Source organism: Oncorhynchus nerka, linkage group LG11 (assembly GCF_034236695.1).
Source record: "Oncorhynchus nerka isolate Pitt River linkage group LG11, Oner_Uvic_2.0, whole genome shotgun sequence".
Taxonomy (NCBI): domain Eukaryota; kingdom Metazoa; phylum Chordata; class Actinopteri; order Salmoniformes; family Salmonidae; genus Oncorhynchus; species Oncorhynchus nerka.
Genome location: NC_088406.1, coordinates 56,536,987 through 56,558,323, shown reverse-complemented (window position 1 = coordinate 56,558,323; position 21,337 = coordinate 56,536,987). Strand labels below are relative to the sequence as shown.

At 40.9% G+C, this 21,337-nt stretch overlaps 1 protein-coding gene across 2 annotated transcripts in view; it reads right to left on the bottom strand.

Moving 5' to 3' along the window:
- Positions 1–21,337, bottom strand: part of col4a4 (collagen, type IV, alpha 4) — a 145,169-nt gene that overhangs the window by 72,917 nt on the left and 50,915 nt on the right. For both annotated transcript variants that reach the window (XM_065024678.1, XM_065024679.1), the window contains 8 exons: positions 20,237–20,272; positions 19,917–19,958; positions 17,159–17,239; positions 13,136–13,180; positions 4,701–4,763; positions 2,162–2,206; positions 2,019–2,072; positions 1,661–1,721 (listed from right to left, as the gene is read on the bottom strand). In XM_065024678.1, the coding sequence (XP_064880750.1) occupies positions 1,661–1,721; positions 2,019–2,072; positions 2,162–2,206; positions 4,701–4,763; positions 13,136–13,180; positions 17,159–17,239; positions 19,917–19,958; positions 20,237–20,272 (427 nt within the window). The remainder of the gene's footprint in view (positions 1–1,660; positions 1,722–2,018; positions 2,073–2,161; positions 2,207–4,700; positions 4,764–13,135; positions 13,181–17,158; positions 17,240–19,916; positions 19,959–20,236; positions 20,273–21,337) is intronic.

Genomic DNA, 21,337 nt, shown 5'->3' with positions numbered 1-21,337 from the left:
GCCCTCTAGCCAACAGCCCACAGATACAGTGCAGGTAACTTCCTCTGAGTTTATGTGCATGGGTTATTTTTGGTTGATTGTTCTAGCTCCTTAAGTGAGGAGTGTCAGCATGTATATAAAGACACTAGACACCAGACCTCCATAGTCCATTATTTAAAGATTATAATGCTGAATCACATGTCTTGGAGGCATATCTCACTTTGATACAACCAGTGGAAGAAACGTCTAGAAACATTTTCTCAAATGTTTTCTTCAAGTTTCATTATGGATGAGCCATACTACTAAATGTAAATAGTAATCAAACCATGGAGTTCTAGTGTGGTTCTAGATATAACCTGCTATTGGTTCTACCTGGAATCCAGTGTAGAAAGTTCTTCATGAGAGGGTTCTGCAAAGCACCAGACATGGTTCCCTTACAGGGACAAATCAAATAACCCTTTTTTAATGTATGGGTTCTAAGTAGCACCAAAAAGGGTTCCTACTTAGAACACTGGTGCTACTTAAACCCCTCTCATGATGGTTCTACATAGAACCATTATAAACAGGTTCTCCAAGGCCTCAAAAAGAGTTACCCTACAGGAACAATGAGAATTAAATGAAAAAAAAACAGTTTTTGGTACTAACTGGAACCTTTTTTCTAAGTGCATGAAAAACATGATCAGTTGATTTGATATCTGGGATAGTGTGAATGGATGTTACAACCTGCACAGGTATTTGATTTATTTCTAAGAACGACACATCCATAAAGACTAACTGACGAGAGTGACATATCTTTATAAAGTCTTATCACAGTTGTTTTATGAAAATCAGTTTTATCAAGGTGTTTTAGTGATACAGTGAATTTTCTTAATAGACAATGTGCTCACCTCTACAAGCTGTACGGCGGTCATGTAACACACACCCCGACCCACAAGACACACGATGATGATGTCATGCCAGGGGGAAAAACAATGATGACATCATGCCAGGACACACACACAATATGCCCACAAAGTCCCATTCTCCTTTATCGTTTAGTCAATCAGTCTTTCCCGTCAGTTTCCTTACGAGTGAGTCTCAGTAGAGATCCGGCAAGTGTTACAGAAATCATGTCTTTCATCAGCTTCTACTCTGAAATGTAATTTGACTAGATTGCCTATTTATTTCGGAGGGTTAAAACATTGTACTACATTTAAACAGTACAAAGCCCCGAGGATAACACATGAAAGCACTATACAAAACTTATTTCCAATGTAGTCAGTGAGCTAAATAAAATGCCATTATCATGTTTGTCACCATTCTTGGAGTGGAACTGAACCGATGGAGAGAGGGAGCAACTAAATGGAAGAGGAGAATGGTAAACGGGCTATTGACCATGCCAGCATGCAGTGCATTTTTTTTTTTAACATAACGTAGGTTCTTAGAGGACCATGGAGTTAAGTATGCTATGTGGTTTTTATTTTTTGCCTTGGAAAATCCAGGTTTGTGTGAGAACATTTGTTTTTAGATCACTCATATCACTATGTTAGGTCCCATGCTTGAGAAAACACATTCTCGGAGTCTAATGTAAAGCTAAGACACAGCAACATCCATGGGTTAGTGAGAGTATTAATCTACTACGATGTCACTAAAGGGTCAATGGTGTCCAGAGGACTGTATATGTTGAAAACAAAGCACTTACCTGTATAATTAACCTGCCTGAACTCTGTCAGTCCTTTGGGACCAAGATCTCCTTGGAACCCCTTGGGGACATTTACAAAGATATCACATTAACGTCACGTCACATAAGATACTAAATAACACCACATTAATGAAAATCAAATGGGTGATCTCAGTGAGATTGGATGGGGAATAGTTAAGAGTTAAGCGTTGCTTTCTGAAATATATTTTCAAGTATTTTCTGACTTTATTGAACAGATAAAGAGAGAGAATGACAGTGGGGAAAGGTAGAGAGGTTGTGTCAAAGGGCAGTAGGCCAGATTCAAACCTATGCCGACACCGCACAGAGAGCGCTGTTTTCTACAGTGAGACCGGCTAACCTTGGGTCCCTCCGTTCCTATCAGACCAGGTAGGCCAGGGCTCCCGAGGATCCCCTGAACATATGAGAAATCATGGTAATTAGAGCACAATCAACACACACACAGACAGTTGTATTTAATATGGTGACGAAACTGCTGCATACCTTTACACCAGGTTGCCCAGGGAAGCCAGGATATCCAGGAAGACCCTAATAACACAATAACATACTATTGTTATCCACTATACGTGCAGTGCTGTAAAATAACTCAGTAAAAATACTTTGAAGTACTACTTAACTCGTTTTTTGGGGGTATCTGCACTTTACTACTAATATTTTTGACAACTTTTACTCCACTACATTCCTAATGAAAATATATACTTTTTACCTCCATACATTTTCCCTGACACCCAAAAGGACTGGAAAATGGACAGGAAAATGACATTTACTTTTGATACTTAAGTATATTCTAGCATTTAATATTGCTTTTGACACTTAAGTCAAATTAAAACTAGACTTTTATTCAAGTAGTACTTTACTGGGTGACTTTCACTTTCTATTAACATGTCTTTACTTTTACTCAAGTATGACAATTGGATACTTTTTCCACCACTGCCTATGTGTTACAGTAAAGAGATGAGTAGCTTGAGTAAGGCGGTCTTTTTGAGTGTAGGCCTGTGATGTTGTGTATGCACCACAAGATGGTGATCCCCTGCAGGCATTTTGTTTCAAAACATGTGGCCCTGAAATGCAAAGAAGTAGGAGCAGGGCAGGAAAGCTCTGCACAAAGTAAAAGCTTCTTAGAAGTGAGAGGAAACCCATAAGAGTGACCACGTCCGATAGGGAAAGTACAGGTTAGGCATTAGGGTCCTTTTCCAATACACACTCAGCTTAAAACATCACCATACAGTAGTTTGAATGGAAAACTAAAGATTCCTTGGGTGAAATATATATTCCAAATCTAATGTAATATGAAACTAATGAATGATCTATGAGGGGGAGGGGGGGGGGGTAAATTGAGCCATAGCGGTAAGTTGAGCCACCATTGCTTCTAGGAAACTATACAAGAAAATATATAATTTGACCAGATATAAAAAGTAATCATTCCATGGACTCTGTGAAAGTGGTAAGCAAGTTAGGTCCCCAAGAAATATTTTCACCAAGTCAAATGATTTTTTGTGTTAGAGGTTTCATGATGCTCGTATATAAACCAGCTGGATAATTTTTAGGATTGTTCTATACGTCAATAGGAGGTCTCTATAAGCTTAAATATGAGGTCCTAAACATAGCATGAAAGTGCTTTCTTATGGCTGTGGCTAACACAGTCCAAATCATTGCCTTGAGGTAAGTTGAACCAATAGTTGAGCCAATGGCAAGTTGAGCAAATGTAAATGTTTTCTTCCCAGGCGTAATGCAAGGCATTATCACTCTGGTATGAGATAACAACAAGGCCTGGCCTATGTTTAATGTGTTTTTAAAAAAGTACAAAGTGTTTGTTAGGTGTTAAGCCTGTGTTAAAAGAGGCTTAAATATTTAAAGGACAAAAAAGTTATAGTGATTGTGTTGAAGTGTGTGCGGGAAATAAAGATAGACATGATCTTAAAAAGGTAGTGGTAATATTTCATTCAGAAAAAGTTGTAGGTCGGCTTCACTTACTCTGTCCCGTGACTCAACCCCCCCATGCCCTGGTTAAGTGTGCCAAGAGACCACTTTTTTGGACAAGCTATGTTTTCAAAACTGTAGTGGTTACATGAATTTAGATTATTTCCAGTGTTAAACAACATTCTGAAATATATGTAGATATCTTTGTTAGAGAGAATACTATACACTGAGTACACAAAACATTCAAAACACCTGCTCTTTCCGTGACTGACCAGGTGAATCCAGGTGAATGCTATGATCATTTATTGATGTCACTTCTTAAATCCACTTCAATCAGTGTATATGAAGGGGAGGAGACAGGTTAAAGAAGGATTTTTACGCCTTGATACAATTGAGACATGGATTGTGTATGTGTGCCATTCAGAGACTGAATGGACAAGACAACATATTTAAGTGCCTTTCACGCTCAACAGTTTCCTGTGTGTATCAAGAATGTTCCACCGCCCTCAAGGACATCCAGCCAACTTGACACACTGGAGTCAACATGGGCCATCATCCCTGTGGAACGCTTTTGACACCTTTTAGAGTCCATGCCCTGACAAATTGAGGCTGTTCTGAGGACAAAAGGGGGGTTCAACTAAATATTAGGAAGGTGTTCCGAATGTTTGGTTTACTCTGCGTATTTCCCTTGACGGAGTGATGCTGAATGTAAAAATTGGCTCAACTTACCCCATTCTTCACTATTACTCTGCAATATTGACTATGACTTGAGGTTTTTCCTGACAATGTTCCGTGTGGCTCAGTTGGTAGAGCATGGTGCTTGCAATGCCAAGGTTGTGGGTTTGATTCCCATGGGGTGCCAGTATGAAAATGTATGCACTCACTACTGTAAGATGCTTTGGATAAAAGCTTCTGCTAAATTACCAAAATGTAACCTGATCAGGAAAAACTCCAGACCTTGGGTAAAGGTTGTCTAGGCTCAAGGGTTTTTCCAGGTCAGGTCACAAGGTGAGGAAAAACTCTTATCCCTAACCATAACATCCCTCAGGAGCATACTCAAAGAGGAGAATCAAATCATTAGCATCTCAATAGCATCTCTTACCCTGACTCCAGGAAATCCGATGATTCCCTTTTCTCCTTTTATCCCTGTCAACGAGTCGAAGCCCTGAAAAATCAATCACTTACAGATTACTAACACACAATTAGACATTATGGTACAGGGTAAGGCAACCTATTTGTGTTTAACACTACATGAGATTCACCTAGTCCAATGGTATGACCAACAGACATCATATACTACTCAATGATCACAATCTACAATTAACATAATTTGTACTGAATGAAGAAATGAATGTATTGAATGAAGAAATGAATGAAGAAACACGAGAGCTGTGTGTATGAGGGTATGGCTACACTCTTAGAAAAAAAGGTGCTAATTAGAACCATATAGCTGAGGTGGCACCACAAACCTTCTTTTTTTTACTCTGCTTTCACCCCTGGTATCATATAAACACACATATGACATGGAAGAATGCGTAGAATTACGGGACATTTTATTTAAAACTGCACATTTTATTTACATAAGTATTCAGACCCTTTGCTATGAGACTTCAAATTGAGCTCAGGTGCATCCTGTTTCCATTGATCATCCTTGAGTTGTTTGTCCAACTTGATTGGAGTCCACCTATGGTAAATTCAATTGATTGGACATGATTTGGAAAGTCACACACCTGTCAATATAAGGTCCCACAGTTGACAGTGCATGTCAGAGCAAAAACCAAGCCATGAGATTGAAGAAATTGTCCGTAGAGCTAGGAAACAGAATTGTGTTGAGGAACAGATCTGGGGAAGGGTACCAAAACATTTCTGCAGCATTGAAGCTCCCCAAGAACACAATGGCCTCCATCATTCTTAAATGGAAGAAGTTTCAAAACTGAGCAATTGGCCAAACTGAGCAATCGGGGGAGAAGGGACATGGTTAGAGAGGTGACCAAGAACCTGATGGTCACTGTGACAGAGCTCCAGAGTTCCTCTGTGGAGATGGGAGAACATTCCAGAAGGACAACCATATCTGCAGCACTCCACCAATCAGGCCTTTATGGTAGAGTAGCCAGACGGAAGCCACTCCTCAGTAAAAGGCACATAACAGCCCGCTTGGAGTTTGTCAATAGGCACCTAAAGGACTCTCAGACAATGATTCTCTGGTCTGATGAAAGCAAGATTGGACTTTTTGGCCTGAATGCCAAGTGTCACATCTGGACAAAACATGGCACCATCCCTACGGTGAAGCATGGTGATTGCTGTATCATGCTGCAGGGATGTTTTTAAGCTGCAGGGACAGGAGACTAGTCAGGATCGAGGGAAAGATGAATGGAGCAAAGTACAGAGATCCTTGATGAAAACCGTCTACAGAGCACTCAGGACCTCAGACTGGGGCAAAGGTTCACCTTCGAACAGGACAACAACCCTGAGGGCTTGTAGGCCTGATGTAAGGCAGGTCCTCACCAGACATCACCGGCAACAAAGTCGCCTATGGGCACAAACCCACCATCGCTGGACCAGACAGGATTGGCAAAAAGTGATCTTCCCTGACGAGTCGTGGTTTTGTCTCACCAGGGGTGATGGTCGGATTTGCGTTTATCGTCGAAGGAATGAGCGTTACACCGAGGCCTGTACTCTGGAGTGGGATCGATTTGGAGGTGGAGGGTCCATCATAGTCTTGGGGGGGGGGTGTCACAGCCTCATCGGACTGAGCTTGTTGTCATTGCAGGCAATCTCAACGCTACAAGTTACAGGGAAGACATCCTCCTCCCTCATGTGGCACCCTTCCTGCAATGCCACCAGCCATAGTGCTCGTTCTGTGCGTGATTTCCTGCAAGACAGGAATGTCAGTGTTCTGCCATGGCCAGCGAAGAGCCCGGATCTCAATCCCATTGAGCACGCCTGGGATCTGTTGGATTGGAGAGTGAGGGCTAGGGCCATTCACCCCAGAAACGTCCGGGAACTTGCAGGTGCCTTGGTGGACGAGTGGGGTAACATTTCACTGCAAGAACTGGCAAATCTGAAAAGTCCATGAGGAGGAGATGCACTGCAGTACTTCATGCAGCTGGTGGCTACACCACATACTGACTGTTACTTTTGATCTTGAACCCTTCTTTGTTCAGGGACACATTATTCTATTTCTGTTAGTCACATGTCTGTGGAACTTGTTCAGTTCATGTCTCAGTTGTTGAATCTTATGTTCATACAAATATTTACAATAAACGCAGTTGACAGTGAGAGGACTTTTAGTAACCAAAAAAGTGTTAAACAAATCAAAATATATTTTACATTGGAGATTCTTCAAAGTAGCCACCCTTTGTTTTGATGACAGCTTTACACACTTGGTATTCTCTCAACCAGCTTAACCTGGAATACATTTCCAACAGTTTTGAAGGAGTTTCCACATATGCTGAGCACTTGTTGGCTATTTGTCCTTAACTCTGCGGTCCAACATCCCAAACCAACTCCAATGGGTTGAGGTCAGGTGATTGTGGATACCAGGTCATCTGGTTGGCTGCTTTGAGATTCTTCAAAGTAGCCACCCTTTGCCTTGATGACAGCTTTGCACACTCTAGGCATTCTCTCAAGCAGCTTCATGAGGTTGCATTTCAATTAACAGGTGTGCCAATCAGGGTTACAAGCCTCAGAAATTGCAGCCCAAATGAATGCTTCACAGAGTTAAAGTAACAGACACATCTCAACATCAACTTTTCAGAGGAGACTGGGTGAATAAGGCCTTCATGGTCGAAATGCTGCAAAGAAAACACCCCAAAAGGACACCAATAAGAAAATGTGTGGTTCCCACCGTGAGGCAAGGAGGAGGAGGTGTGATGGTATGGGGGAGCTTTGCTGGTGACACTGTCTGTAATTTATTTAGAATTCAAGGCACACTCAACCAGCACGGCTACCAAAGCATTCTGCAGTGATACACCATCCCATTCAGTTTGCGCTTCGTGGGACTATAATTTGTTCTTCAACAGGAAAATTACCCAAAACACCTCCAGGCTGTGTTTTTGACCAAGAAGGAGAGTGATGGAGTGCTGCATCAGTTGACCTCGCCTCCACAATCACCCGACCTCAAACCAATTGAGAATTTTTACAAGGATTAAATGTTAGGATTTGCGAAAAACTGAGTTTAAATGTATTTGGCTAAGGTGTATGTAAACTTCTGACTTTATATACAGTTGAAGTCGGAAGTTTACATACACCTTAGCCAAATACATTTAAACTCAGTTTTTCACAATCACTGACATTTAATCCTAGTAAAAATTCCCTGTCTTAGGTCAGTTAGGACCACCACTATTTTAAGAATGTGAAATGTCAGAATAATAGTAGAGAGAATTATTTATTTCAAATTTGATTTATTTTATCACATTCTCAGTGGGACAGAAGTTTACAAACAATCAATTGGTATTTGGTAGCACTGTTGTTTAACTTGGGTCAAATGTTTCGGGTAGCCTTCCACAAGCTTCCCACAATAAATTGAGTGAATATTGGCCCATTCCTCCTGACAGAGCTGGTGTAACTGATTCAGGTTTGTAGGCCTCCTTGCTCGCGCACGCTTTTTCAGTTCTGCCCACAAGATTTCTATAGGATTGAAGTTAGGGCTTTGTGATGGCCACATCAATACCTTGACTTTGTTTTCCTTAAGCCATGCTTAAGTATGCTTGGGGTTATTGTTCATTTGGAAGACCCATTTGCGACCAAGATTTCACTTCCTGACTGATGTCTTGAGATGTTGCTTCAATATATCCACATAATGTTAGTCCCTCATGATGCCATCTATTTTGTGAAGTGCAGCTGTCCCTCTTGCAGCAAAGCACTCCCACAACATGATGCTGCCACCACCGTGCTTCACGGTTGGGATGGTGTTCTTCAGCTTGCAAGCCTCCCCCTTTTTCCTCCGAACATAATGAGGGTCATTATGGCCAAACATTTCTCCAAAGTACAGTCTTTGTCCCCATGTGCAGTTGCAAACCGTAGAGTGGATGTTTTATGGCGGTTTTGGAGCAGTGGACTCTTCCTTGCTGAGCTGACTTTCAGGTTATATCAATATATGTCTCATTTTACTGTGGATATCGATACTTTTGAACCTGTTTCCTCCAGCATTTTCACAAGGTCCTTTACCATTGTTCTGGGATTGATTTGCACTTTTCGCATCAAAGGGCATTCATCTCTATGAGACAGAATGCGTCTTCTTCCTGAGCGGTATGACGGCTGCCTGTGTTTCTACTTGCGTACGATTGTTAGTACAGATGAACGTGGTACCTTCAGGCGTTTGTAAATTGCTCCCAAGGATGAACCAGACTTGTGGAGGTCTACAAGGTAGGCCTTGAAATACATCCACAGGTACACCTCCAACTGACTCAAATTATGTAAATTAGCCTATCAGAAGCTTCTAAAGGCATGACATAATTTTCTGGAATTTTCCAAGCTGTTTAAAGGCACAGTCAACTTCGTGTATGTAAACTTCTGACCCACTGAAATTGTGATACAGTGAATTATAAGTGAAATAATCTGTCTGTAAACCATTTTTGGAAAATGCACAAAGTAGATGTCCTAACCGACTTGCCAAATCTATAGTTTGTTAAACAAGAAATGTATGGAGTGGTTGAAAAACGAGTTCTAATGACCCCAACCTAAGTGTATGTACATTTCTGACTTCAACTGTATATATCTATAGAATTATTATTATAAAAAGAAAATCAAGAAAATGAACCATGTGTGTTCTCTTGTTTTGTACTGTTCTGTAGTTTTCAACCCAATGATGATGTCTGACAAACAAAGAACTTTGCGTACTGCAGGCCCAGGCATGTAATCAAAGCTGGCGAGATATTCAATGACATCATCAAGAGATACTGTATGTTGGACCCTATGTCAGAGAGCTGTTTTTGGGACCACATCGTGTCTATTGTCCTGCTAATAGACCTTGTGAAAAAGGGTTTGAAAACATGTTTTTAAAAGGCCTCCATGGCCAACAGAGAAGTTCCTAACTTGTTCCCCCTTCCATTTATTCCCACTGTAATTTGTTATGGTTTGTATTGCAAATGAGGGCATAAACTGGGGGCATAAACTGGGTCAAGACGCCAGCAGGGTAAGTAGACCTTTATGTAGTAAAATAAAGGTTAAATAAAAATAAATCAATAAAATACCTACAACACTTTTAACTGCACATTACTCAACACTAGTGAGACTCATGTCGCCTGTGGTAGGCCTAAAGAATATTAAAAAAAATGTTTTTCATCTCTACATGTAGGTCTCCTGATTTAAACCCGATCGAACTTGTTGCAACTAAAATGTATTTGAAATAAACATCTGCATGTTTGCTTGGCATGGATTGTGACATCTCGTTCCTCTTCCTCTTCAACTCCACCAATGCCGCCTGAATCTCCGCCAATGACGTGACTTTCGATCAATAATTACACTTTGAGGATTGGAGGATTTTAAATTAATATCTAAGGGGCATTTTTCGTTAGGGCAAATCTGGTCTGTGAGAATATCTAAGGGGCTTTTATATCATTATAATGCAGGGTTAATAATAATAGTCATCACTTTGTAATTAAGGATGCATTATTAAAAGAAAATGACATGCGCAAGGGACGGTGGTATATATTTTTTATTTATCACAATTTTCTTTAACCAATTTTGGTCTTTAATGCAGGGCCGAGAGACAACTTCCTTCCTTTTCTATGGCTTGTTTAAAACATAATGATATTTTGGAGATGATTTAGTTTCAAATAAACGAAAGTGAGCGATTGTAATCTGAATAAAGGGAAAAAGGCCATTCTTGAATATTGTGTGAGACATTCTTACTAATTTGCAAATAAAGCCAGTTTATTATTTAGAATGATTTATTTCTGTTTTTAGAGGGAGAGAAACCAAAAGCTCACAGTGCCTATTTTTCAAAATTTGTCAGTGAAATTCCCCTATGGTATTTACCCAAGTTCTTTCTTAACTCCAGGAACACAGCTTTTTGTTGTTGTTGCCTGATGCAGGACTATAGTGCCAGAGGAGAGACTCTCAGACTGAAAACACCTACATTAATTGCCACAGTTTAGACTTCTGATAGATCAGTGTTCTAACTCACCCTTGTGATAGTGTGGTGCAATGACAGAATGCCACCATCTACCACAAACGGTTGCTGCATAAGCTCGTAACTTTTAAAGGAAGAACCACTCTATGTTCACTATTGAATGTTTACTTTTCGTAATTCACAAAAATAAATAAGCTCAGTGAGTAGATTCAGTGGGTACAGATGTCAATTCAACATCTATTCCACGTTGGTTCAATGTAATTTCATTGCAACGACGTGGACACAACGTTGATTCAACCAGTGTGTGCCCAGTGGGGATTGATGGGCGCTTCTTTTTACTCAGGACGGCTCGCGTGTGCTGTACTGCTTGAGTGCTCAAGAAACTTACTCGTGGGAGCATAGTATGAATGAACGGCCAATCATATTGCTCAAATACAAAGACCACAACTTTTCTGCGTATAGTCTTTAATGGTTTCAGTTGTAGACAGAGAAGGTCAAAGTTGAACTGGAACGCAAAAATGTGCTGCGACGTTACTGACTCGGTCGGTGCTGCTGCTTTGATAGTGGAGTGACGGGTCCACACCAGATTGAAAAGTACTGGGGGAAATGCTGTCTCGCCACACGTTTTACGGAAGCTCTGCCATATATATGGCTCTTCGGTTTGTCTCCATAGGGGAACCCTTTATGGTGCTAGGTAGAACCCTTTGCAGAGGGTTCTACCTATAACCCTCTATGTACTTAGGGTTATTCATAGAACTACCTAGAACCCTCTATGAAGAACCTTCTTTGAACCGTCCATGAACAGTTCTAGTAAGAACCTTTTAATCTTTGAAGGTTTCTTTCCAGAACCCTTTATAATTAAACTCTTTATGACAAAACATTACATATATCATAAGGCCTTTCTTTGACGGCCTAGTTATACCATAACACAGTGGTTTTTCCTAGTCACCATTCTTCTACACCTGCATTGCTTGCTGTTTTGGGTTTTAGGCAGGGTTTCTGTACAGCACTTTGTGACATCAGCTGATGTAAGAATAGCTTTATAAATACATTTGATTGATTGGTTTTAGAAAACACCTGGTTTACAGGTCATATCAGGCCTTCAAGTCACATTATGCTGGCACGCAAAGTGGAACCATGCAAACTGGAACAACTATCTAAGTAGCCACTTACAGATTCTCTAACAACTAGAAACATGTATGTTATTTATCTTTGTGTAGCATCAGATCAATCAGTCAATGTACATGCTAAAAACATAGATATTGAAACAAACAATACAAAATATATTCTTCTTATAGAGCATTCTGGGAAATATGATCATGATGAGCATGGTTTTGAGTGTTTCACTCTACAGAGTCAAAATGACACAATCACACTCACCTCTGGTTCACCAGCACAGGGGGTTCTTTTTACACCACTGAGTGTTAATTTAGCTTTTTGTTACACTGAAATATTACACTGAAATATCTACACTGCTAACACTGGACGATTTGCTGGGTACAAATATTCTCATATACTGTAGGTACAGTTGAAACATTGTCTCACCTATCTTTTTAAACTCTAGAGCAGGGGTTCCCAAACTTTTCCACTCATGCCCCCCTTCCAGCACAGGGGAACATTCCATGCCTCCCGTCTATTTCTATGGGCACAAGCACTGTTCATGACAGAAACTGTTCACACCCCTCTTGTTGGTGGAGATAAAATGTTGCAGGTTTAAAGCTTATTTTCTTGCAATTCCATACATTTTGCCATGTCTAATGTGTATTCATGCGATATTTGAGTGACTTAAACACTAAATCAAAATCTATGGGCAAAATATCATTAGCTGAAATGATCTAGTTGATCTGGACATTTCTGACATGTTATTAACAGCTCTCCAGGATATGCAATGACTGACATTACAAGAGAGAAAACTGATGATGCACTACCCAATTTCGAAATGGCACCTTGTGCATTCTACCATTATAACTTTCAAGAGTAAATTGAAAGCCGGACTGAGTTCCTTTAAATTGTATTTTTGCATCATCAGTTTGGGAACCACTGCTCTAGAGACTTAACGTTTAAACACTGAGGTAATCACTAATGCTCAAGGCACTTTTTAAAATAAAGATTAAAAAAGCTTTCCAAAGAATCATTCCTGCCTTCCAAAGAATCATCAAAGAACCTTTTCTTCCAAAAACGGTTCTTAGGATGAAAAAAGTTATAGGCAGAACCCTTTGTCTTACAAAGAACCCCCGTCTTCCAAAAATAGTTCTTCAGATGAAAATGGTTCTTGGTCAAACCATCCCTCTGCAGAGAACCCTTTTGGAACCCATTTTTCTAAGAGTGTAGACTACTAAGACTTTAGTGGAAAGAAGAGCAGCCTCAGTGAATCCACAGACACACCTACACTCATAAGCACATACGTACGAATGCACAAAGTAATGATGATAAACAACATTCAGCTGGCTCTGTGTACTCACATCACTTCCCCTGGGTCCACACTCTCCCTTCACACCACTCCTCCCCTGCAATAAAACACAGGCAATCAATAAGAATCAAGAAAGAATATATAGAATAGATACTTTGATGTATATTTTTTAGAACAGAAATTGGTATTCTGGCTTTCCCAAAAACCCATACAAACATTGAGAGGCACTGGGTCAGCCACGGTGTAGTCCCCCTGGATGGAGCTAATAATGGGGGGTTAAGTTCCTTTGTCAAGTGCACAAAGGCAGGAGATGGTACCTGGGATCAGAGACCAACAGCCTTCCAACTGCCATTTGAGTTCCAAATAAAATAAAATCACATTTTATTGGTCACATACACATGGTTAGCAGATGTTAATGCGAGTGTAGTGAAATGCTTGTGCTTCTAATTCCGACCATGCAGTAATAACTATCAAGTAATCTAACAATTTCACAACAACTACCTTATACACACAAGTGTAAAGGAATGAATAAGAATAAGTACATATGAATATATGGATGAGCGATGGCCGAACGGCATAGGCAAGATGCAGTAGATAGTAGGAGGGGAAAAAGAGGTGTTCTCTTGTTCATCAGCTCAGTGTTCAGGCTCTTTGTTCGGCCTGCAAATGATGCCAAAGTACTCTAATCAACTGGGCTAACTGTCAAGTTGAATCATCGCTATTATTAAGAGTCCGATCAAATAAAGTAAAAATGTACTACACAGTTTAGCAGATGGTATGGCGGGTGCAGAAAAATGCACATGTTCCTATCAATCAATGCAGTAAATGTCCAACAAGCACACAATAATGAAACATTATTAAATGTTAAAAATGTTGTACAGCAGTAGATATGTAAATAGTAAGTAATCATTATTAAAGTGACCGGTGTTCAATGACTATGTACGTAAGGCAACCGTCCCTGAGTAGCTGGCTAGTGACAGTGACTAAGGGACAGAGTTGAGTCCCCAGGTCACCTGGCCGTGCTGCTACTCCAGTTTCAACTGTTCTGCCTGTGATTATTATTATTTGACCATGCTGGTCATTTATGAACATTTGAACATCTTGGCCATGTTCTGTTATAATCTCCACCCGGCACAGCCAGAAGAGGACTGGCCACCCCTCATAGCCTGGTTCCTCTCTAGGTTTCTTCCTAGGTTTTGGCCTTTCTAGGGAGTTTTTCCTAGCCACCGTGCTTCTACACCTGCATTGCTTGCTGTTTGGGGTTTTAGGCTGGGTTTCTGTACAGCACTTTGAGATATCAGCTGATGTACGAAGGGCTATATAAATACATTTGATTTGGATTTGGTATAGAGTAATGTATATACATACGAGATGAGTAATGTCGGGTATGTAAACATTATATAAAGTGGCATTGTTTAAAGTGACTAGTGATATATTTATTACATCCAATTTTAATTATTAAAGTGGCTACAGATTTGAGTCAGTATGTTGGCAGCAGCCACTCAATGTTAATGATGGCTGTTTAACAGTCTGATGGCCTTGAGATAGAAGCTGTTTTTCAGTCTCTCGGTCCCAACTTTGATGCACCTGTACTGACCTCGCCTTCTGGATGTTAGCGGGGTGAACAGGCAGTGGCTCGGGTGGTTGTTGTTCTTGATGATCTTTATGGCCTTCCTGTGACATCGGATGGTGTAGGTGTCCTGGAGGGCAGGTAGTTTGCACCCGGTGATGCGTCGTGCAGACCTCACTACCCTCTGAAGATCCTTACGGTTGTGGGCGGAGCAGTTGCTGTAACAGGCTGTGATACAGCCCGACAGGATGCTCTCGATTGTGCATCTGTAAAAGTTTGTGAGTGTTTTTGGTGACAAGCCAAATTTCTTCAGCCTCCTGAGGTTGAAGAGGTGCTGTTGCGCCTTCTTCACCACGATGTCAGTGTGGGTTGACCATTTCAGTTTGCCCGTGATGTGTATGCCGAGGAACTTAAAACTTTCCACCTTCTCCACAACTGTCCTGTCAATGTGGATAGGGTGGTGCTCCCTCTGCTGTTTCCTGAAGTCCACGATAATCTCCGTTGTTTTGTTTTGTTGACATTGAGTGTGAGGTTATTTTCCTGACAGCACACTCCTAGGGCCCTCACCTCCTCCCTGTAGGCCGTCTCGTTGTTGTTGGTAATCAAGCCTACCACTTTAGTGTCGTCTGCGAACTTGATGATTGAGTTGGAGGCATGCATGGCCACGCAGTCATGGGTGAACAGGGTGTACAGGAGAGGGCTGAGAACGCACCCTTGTGGGGCCCCAGTGTTGCGGATCAGCGGGGTGGAGATGGTTTCCTACCCTCACCACCTGGGGGGCGGCCCGTCAGAAAGTCCAGGACCCAGTTGCACAGGGCAGGGTCGAGACCCAGGCTCTCGAGCTTAATGACGAGTTTGGAGGGTACTTTGGTGTTAAATGCTGAGCTGTAGTCGATTAACAGCATTCTTACATAGGTATTCCTCTTGTCTAGATGGGTTAGGGCAGTGTGCAGTGTGATTGCGATTGCGTCGTTTGTGGACCTATTGGGGCGGTAAGCAAATTGGAGTGGGTCTAGGGTATCAGGTAGGGAGGAAGTGATATGATCCTTGACTAGTCTCTCAAAGCACTTCATGATGACGGAAGTGAGTGCTTCGGGGCGATAGTCGTTTAGCTCAGTTACCTTAGCTTTCTTGGGAACAGGAACAATGGTAGCCCTCTTGAAGCATGTGGGAACAGCAGACTGGGATAGGGATTGATTGAATATGTCCGTAACCACACCAGCAAGCTGGTCTGTGCATGCTCTGAGGACGCGGCTAGGGATGTGAGCAAAGAAGTTGTTTAGTTTGTCTGGGAGCAAGACATTGGGGTCCGCGACGCGGCTGGTTTTCCTTTTGTAGTCCATGATTTACTGTAGACCCTGCCACATACCTCTCATGTCTGAGCCGTTGAATTGCAACTCAACTTTGTCTCTATACTGACGCTTAGCTTGTTTGATTGCCTTGCGCAGGGAATAGCTACACTGCTTGTATTCAGTCATGTTTCTGGTCGCCTTGCCCTGATATAAAGCAGTGTAGCTAAAGCAGCATTAATACATGGTTTCTGGTTGGGGAAGGTTTTGTCGCCGTGGGTACAACGGCGACAATTGTGGGTGGGTACAACGAATCAGCGTATACATTAATGTTGTTGTTCAACGCAATCCGGAACATATCCCAGTCCACGTGATCGAAGCAATCTTGAAGCGTGGTCGGACCAGCGTTGAACAGACCTGAGCACGGGCGTTCCCTGTTTTAGTTTCAGTCTATAGGCTGGGATCAACAAAATGGAGCCGTGGTCAGATTTGCCGAAAAGGAGGGCGAGGGAGGGCTTTGTATGCGTCGCGGAAGTTAGAGTAACAATGATCCAGAATTTTTCTAGCCCGGGTCGAGCATTCAATATGCTGATAATATTTAGGGAGCCTTGTTTTCAGATTAGCCTTGTTAAAATCCCCACCTACAATAAATGCACCCTCAGGGTATGTGGTTTCCAGTTTACATAGTCCAATGAAGTTCTTTCAGGGCCGCCGAGGTGTCTGCTTGGGGGTGGGGGATGTACACGATGATTATAATCCCAGAGAATTCTCTTGGTAGATAATGTGGTCGGCATTTGTTTGTAAGGAATTCTAGGTCAGGTGAACAAAATGACTTGAGTTCCTGTATGTTGTTATGATCACACCGCAACTTGTTAATCATAAGGCATACACCCCCGCCCTTTTTCTTACCATAGAGATGTTTGTTTCTGTCGGCGCGACGCGTGAAGAAACCAGGTGGCTGTACCGACTCTGATAACGTATCCCGAGTGAGCCATGTTTCCATGAAACAGAGAATGTTACAATCTCTGATGTCTCTCTGGAAGGCAACCCTTGCTCGGATTTCATCTACCTTGTTTTTAAGAGACTTGACATTGGCTAGTAGTATACTTGGGAGCGAGTAACTTTCGAGCTGCTGGTAAGCCTCTCTAACCTCTAGAGTACCTGCCACCCCACAGACAACCAATGATAATCATGTTATAGAAGACATCCTGATCACCTTGCTTCCTTTGATGTAGAAGTCTTCTGGGGGGTCCACAAACTCAAAGGGTCCTGGGGGCCCTTGGGTACCCTGGTCTCCCTATGACACACACAGGTGAGGTTGTCAGCACATTCTTTACACACAAACTGTATCTATATATACAGTACCAGTCAAAAGATTGGATACACCTACTCATTCAAGGGTTTTTCTTTATTTCTACATTGTAGAATAATAGTGAAGACATCAAAACTATGAAATAACACATATGGAATCATGTAATAACCAAAGAGGTGTTAAACAAATCAAATGATATTGTACATTTGAGATTCTTCAAAGTAGCTACCCTTTTCCTTGATGACAGCTATTCACATGCTTGGCATTCTCTCAACCAGCTTCATGAGGTAGTCACCTGGAATGCATTTCAATTAACAGGTGTGCCTTTTTAAAAGTTAATTTATGGAATTTATTTCCTTCTTAATGTGTTCGAGCCAATCAGTTGTGTTGTGACAAGGTACAGGTGGTATACAGAAGATAGCCCTATTTGGTAAAAGACTAAGTCCATATAATGGCAAGAACAGCTCAAATAAGCAAAGAGAAACTAAAGTCCATCATTACTTTAAGACATGAATGTCAGTCAATCACGAAAATTTCAAGAACATAGAAAGTTTCTTCAAGTGCAGTCGCAAAAACCATCAAGCGATATGACTAAACTGTCTCTCATGAGGACCGCAACAGGAAAGGAAGACCCAGAGTTACCCGTAAGTTAATTAGAGTTAACTGCACCTCAAATTGCAGTTCAAATAAAGTAACAGACACATCTCAACATCAACTGTTCAGAGGAGACTGTGTGAATCAGGCCTTCATGGTCAAATTGCTGCAAAGAAACCACTACTAAAGGACACCAATAAGAAGAAGAGACTTGCTTGGGCCAAGAAACAGAAGCAATGGACATTAAGACAGGTGGAAATCTGTCCTTTGGTCTGATGACATTTTTGGTTCCAACCGCTTTGTCTTTGTGAGACACAGTGTAGGGGAACGGATTATCGTGGCACATGTGGTTCTCACCGTGAAGCATGGAGGAGGAGGTGTGATGGTGCTTTGCTGGTGACATTGTCTGTGATTTATTTATCATTCAAGGCACACTTAACCAGAATGGCTAACACAGCGTTCTGCATCGATACGCATCCCATCTGGTTTGTGCTTACTCAGAAAAAGTAAGAAAAATCCTGGAATGAGTAAGTGTGTCCAAACTTCTGACTGGTACTATATATATATATATATATATATATATATATATATATATATTAAAATACAAAAAAACTGTCATGGGTAGCACAAATAAAACATTACAAAATCGACCAGAAAAATAGTTACATTTCTCCACAAATCAGTCCCCAATCAATGCTTTAAATTACCCGAACAGCACCAGAACATCAAGATGAAATGTATTTTGAATTTTGTTCCAGCAATACGGTGCATTAAAACTAAAATCAGATTCACCAAGCTCGGTGGAGACCCTAGAAACCTCAAAAGTAAACCAATCCTGTGAACGGGTTAGGCAAGGTGTCTATACTTCAACAGCAAAGGTAGATTAGTCAGACGTTTATGAAGTAGGGCCTTGTCAACAAAAAGGGAGTAATGTAGAGATCTACAGGTCTTTAGCGAAGTCCAGCCAACCTTTTGATATAGGATACAGTGGTGAGTATCAAAACTGTCACCTGTAACAAAATGAAGGGCACTATGGGAGATGGCATCCAAAGGTTTATGAGTATTTACACTTTGATAAATAATATCACCATAATCAAGAACAGATCAAATGATTGACTGTATAATCTACTTCCTAATGCTTAGAGAAAAGTCTGTTTTTATAGAAAAAGGACACTTTAAATATTATCTTCTTAACCAGCTCATCTTTATGTTTTTTAAACGTATTATCCATATCAATCCTAATGCTTAAGTATTTATTTGCAGGAACATGTTCGATTGGAGAACCATCTAATGAGTGAACATTCTTACAAGAGTTTAAAGGGCTTAGGTTAAATGTGGAAGACACATTTCAGTTGAAGGCATTCAGTTGTACAACTGACTAGGTTTCCCCCTTTCCCTTTCCCTAAAAACATGTATTTTGTTTTGCCCGTATTAAGCACAGCTATAAAATCCGACTGTAGTTTTTACGCAGTCACATGAACAGTCGGGGCAATAGCACACATAATAGTATCATCTACATAATCATCTACATATCATCTACATAAAGATATACAATATTTTACAGTTTGACCAATGTGTTTATCTAAATAGTGACGAGAACAGGTCCCGAAATCAACCCCCGTGATACACCTTATGTACCTCAAGAAATGTAGACTTAACCCCATCAATCACTATGGCCTGAGCTCTGTCACTAAGATAATCATTAAACCATTAACAGGCGTCATAGCTCAGGCCTATTGACGACAACTTTTGACAGGTTTACAAACAAAGCAGCACATTTCATTTTAGTGACTAAAGCATTGACAAGATCATTAATAACTAAAGTGGTTGCTGTAATAGTGCTATGCCCAGGCCTAAACCATAATTGGTTAACATTAAAAATACATTTGCAAAAGTGTAGAAAACATTTTCTAAGGATTCAAGAATCTTAGCTAGACAAGAAAGCCTTGAAATGGGGCGATAAGTATTAAGATCACTACTATCGTTGCCCTTATGGATTGGAAGCACAAGAGCTGATTTCCATACTTGATCTGCAGGGGTGTTATGGACACACTTGTGGGTTACTCACTTCATCTCCTTTCTGTCCTGGCAATGATCTTCCTTTCTCTCCCTGGTGAAATGACAGGGAGAGAGGGAGAGGTAGAGGGAGATAGAGAATTAATGAAAGAGAGAGAGTGATTGTGACAGATAAATACAACTAAAGCTAGCCTATGGAGAGGGCCGTGTACTAGTGTTTCATATGATTTAGAATGCTTTCAACATAGGGGAGGTTACTGAATATGCAATTGTGGCATGAAATAATATTAGATTATCCCATTTTCATAGTCTGTGGAGTAAAATGTGTGAAAGTGTAATCGAGCAGGTAGTTAGGTAAAGGTAGGAACATACAGGCGGACCTCTCAGGCCAGGTGAACCAGTTAAACCCTGCGGAAAAACACACAGACATCCTTATGAATAAACATGGTTTTAAACTAATTCAAGGTGATTGTTTGGATGACACTAGAACACACAATACACAAAGAAACAAACTGCAGGCTACGTACGATATGTACCACAAATACATTATACATTGAACACACACATTCGAGTGAGAAAACACAATGTGTCCCAAATGGCACCCTATTCCTTATATAGTGCACTACAGTGTTTACACAGCCACACTCAGAACCCAAATCTGATTTTCCATCTATATCCAATGTTTTTTCTGACTGTCCACACTCTGTTTTACATGTGACCCATATCAGATTTGCACATTCAGTTGTAGCACACAGGTGCAATGTTCATTTCCTGTCACTGTTCCTTAACATTTTGGGGTGGTTGTTATTATAACAGAGGGTCATGTGCAAAAAAACTTCAGAGCACATCTTTTTTTATCTGAGTGTCCAGACAGAAGTTGCATATGGAGGATAGGGTTTGTACCAGGATTCAGATTCACCTATGCAGGAGTGAAGATATCAGATTCCATTTGTGTTTTTTGTTGTTTACACATTATGGAAAATATCATATTGGTATAAGATATGAAAATAATTGAAAAATTATCTGAATTAGGCTGTGTAAACGCAATGTCAAACGATTTTGCCACTCCTATTTTCCATATTTTCATTCTAAGCCTGCAAGAAAGTGTGTGCCCTCAGGCCTGGAGGAAAGCAAAAGTAATTTTGCTACCCAATAATAGTAAAGCCCCCTTTGCTGGCTCAAATAGCCGACGAATCAGCCTGTTACCAACCTTTAGTAAACTTTAGGAAAAAAATGTGTTTGACCAGATAAAATGCTATTTTACAGCAAACAAATTGACAACAGATTTCCAGCACACTTATAGGGAAGGGCATTCAACATGCAGAGCACTTACACAAATTACTGATGATACTGCATTTGACATTATCAATCATAGTCTGCTACTGGAAAAACATGTGATATGACTTTACACCCCCTGCTATATTGTGGATAAAAAGTTACGTCACAATGTGAAAAAAACTGTCTGCATGTTCT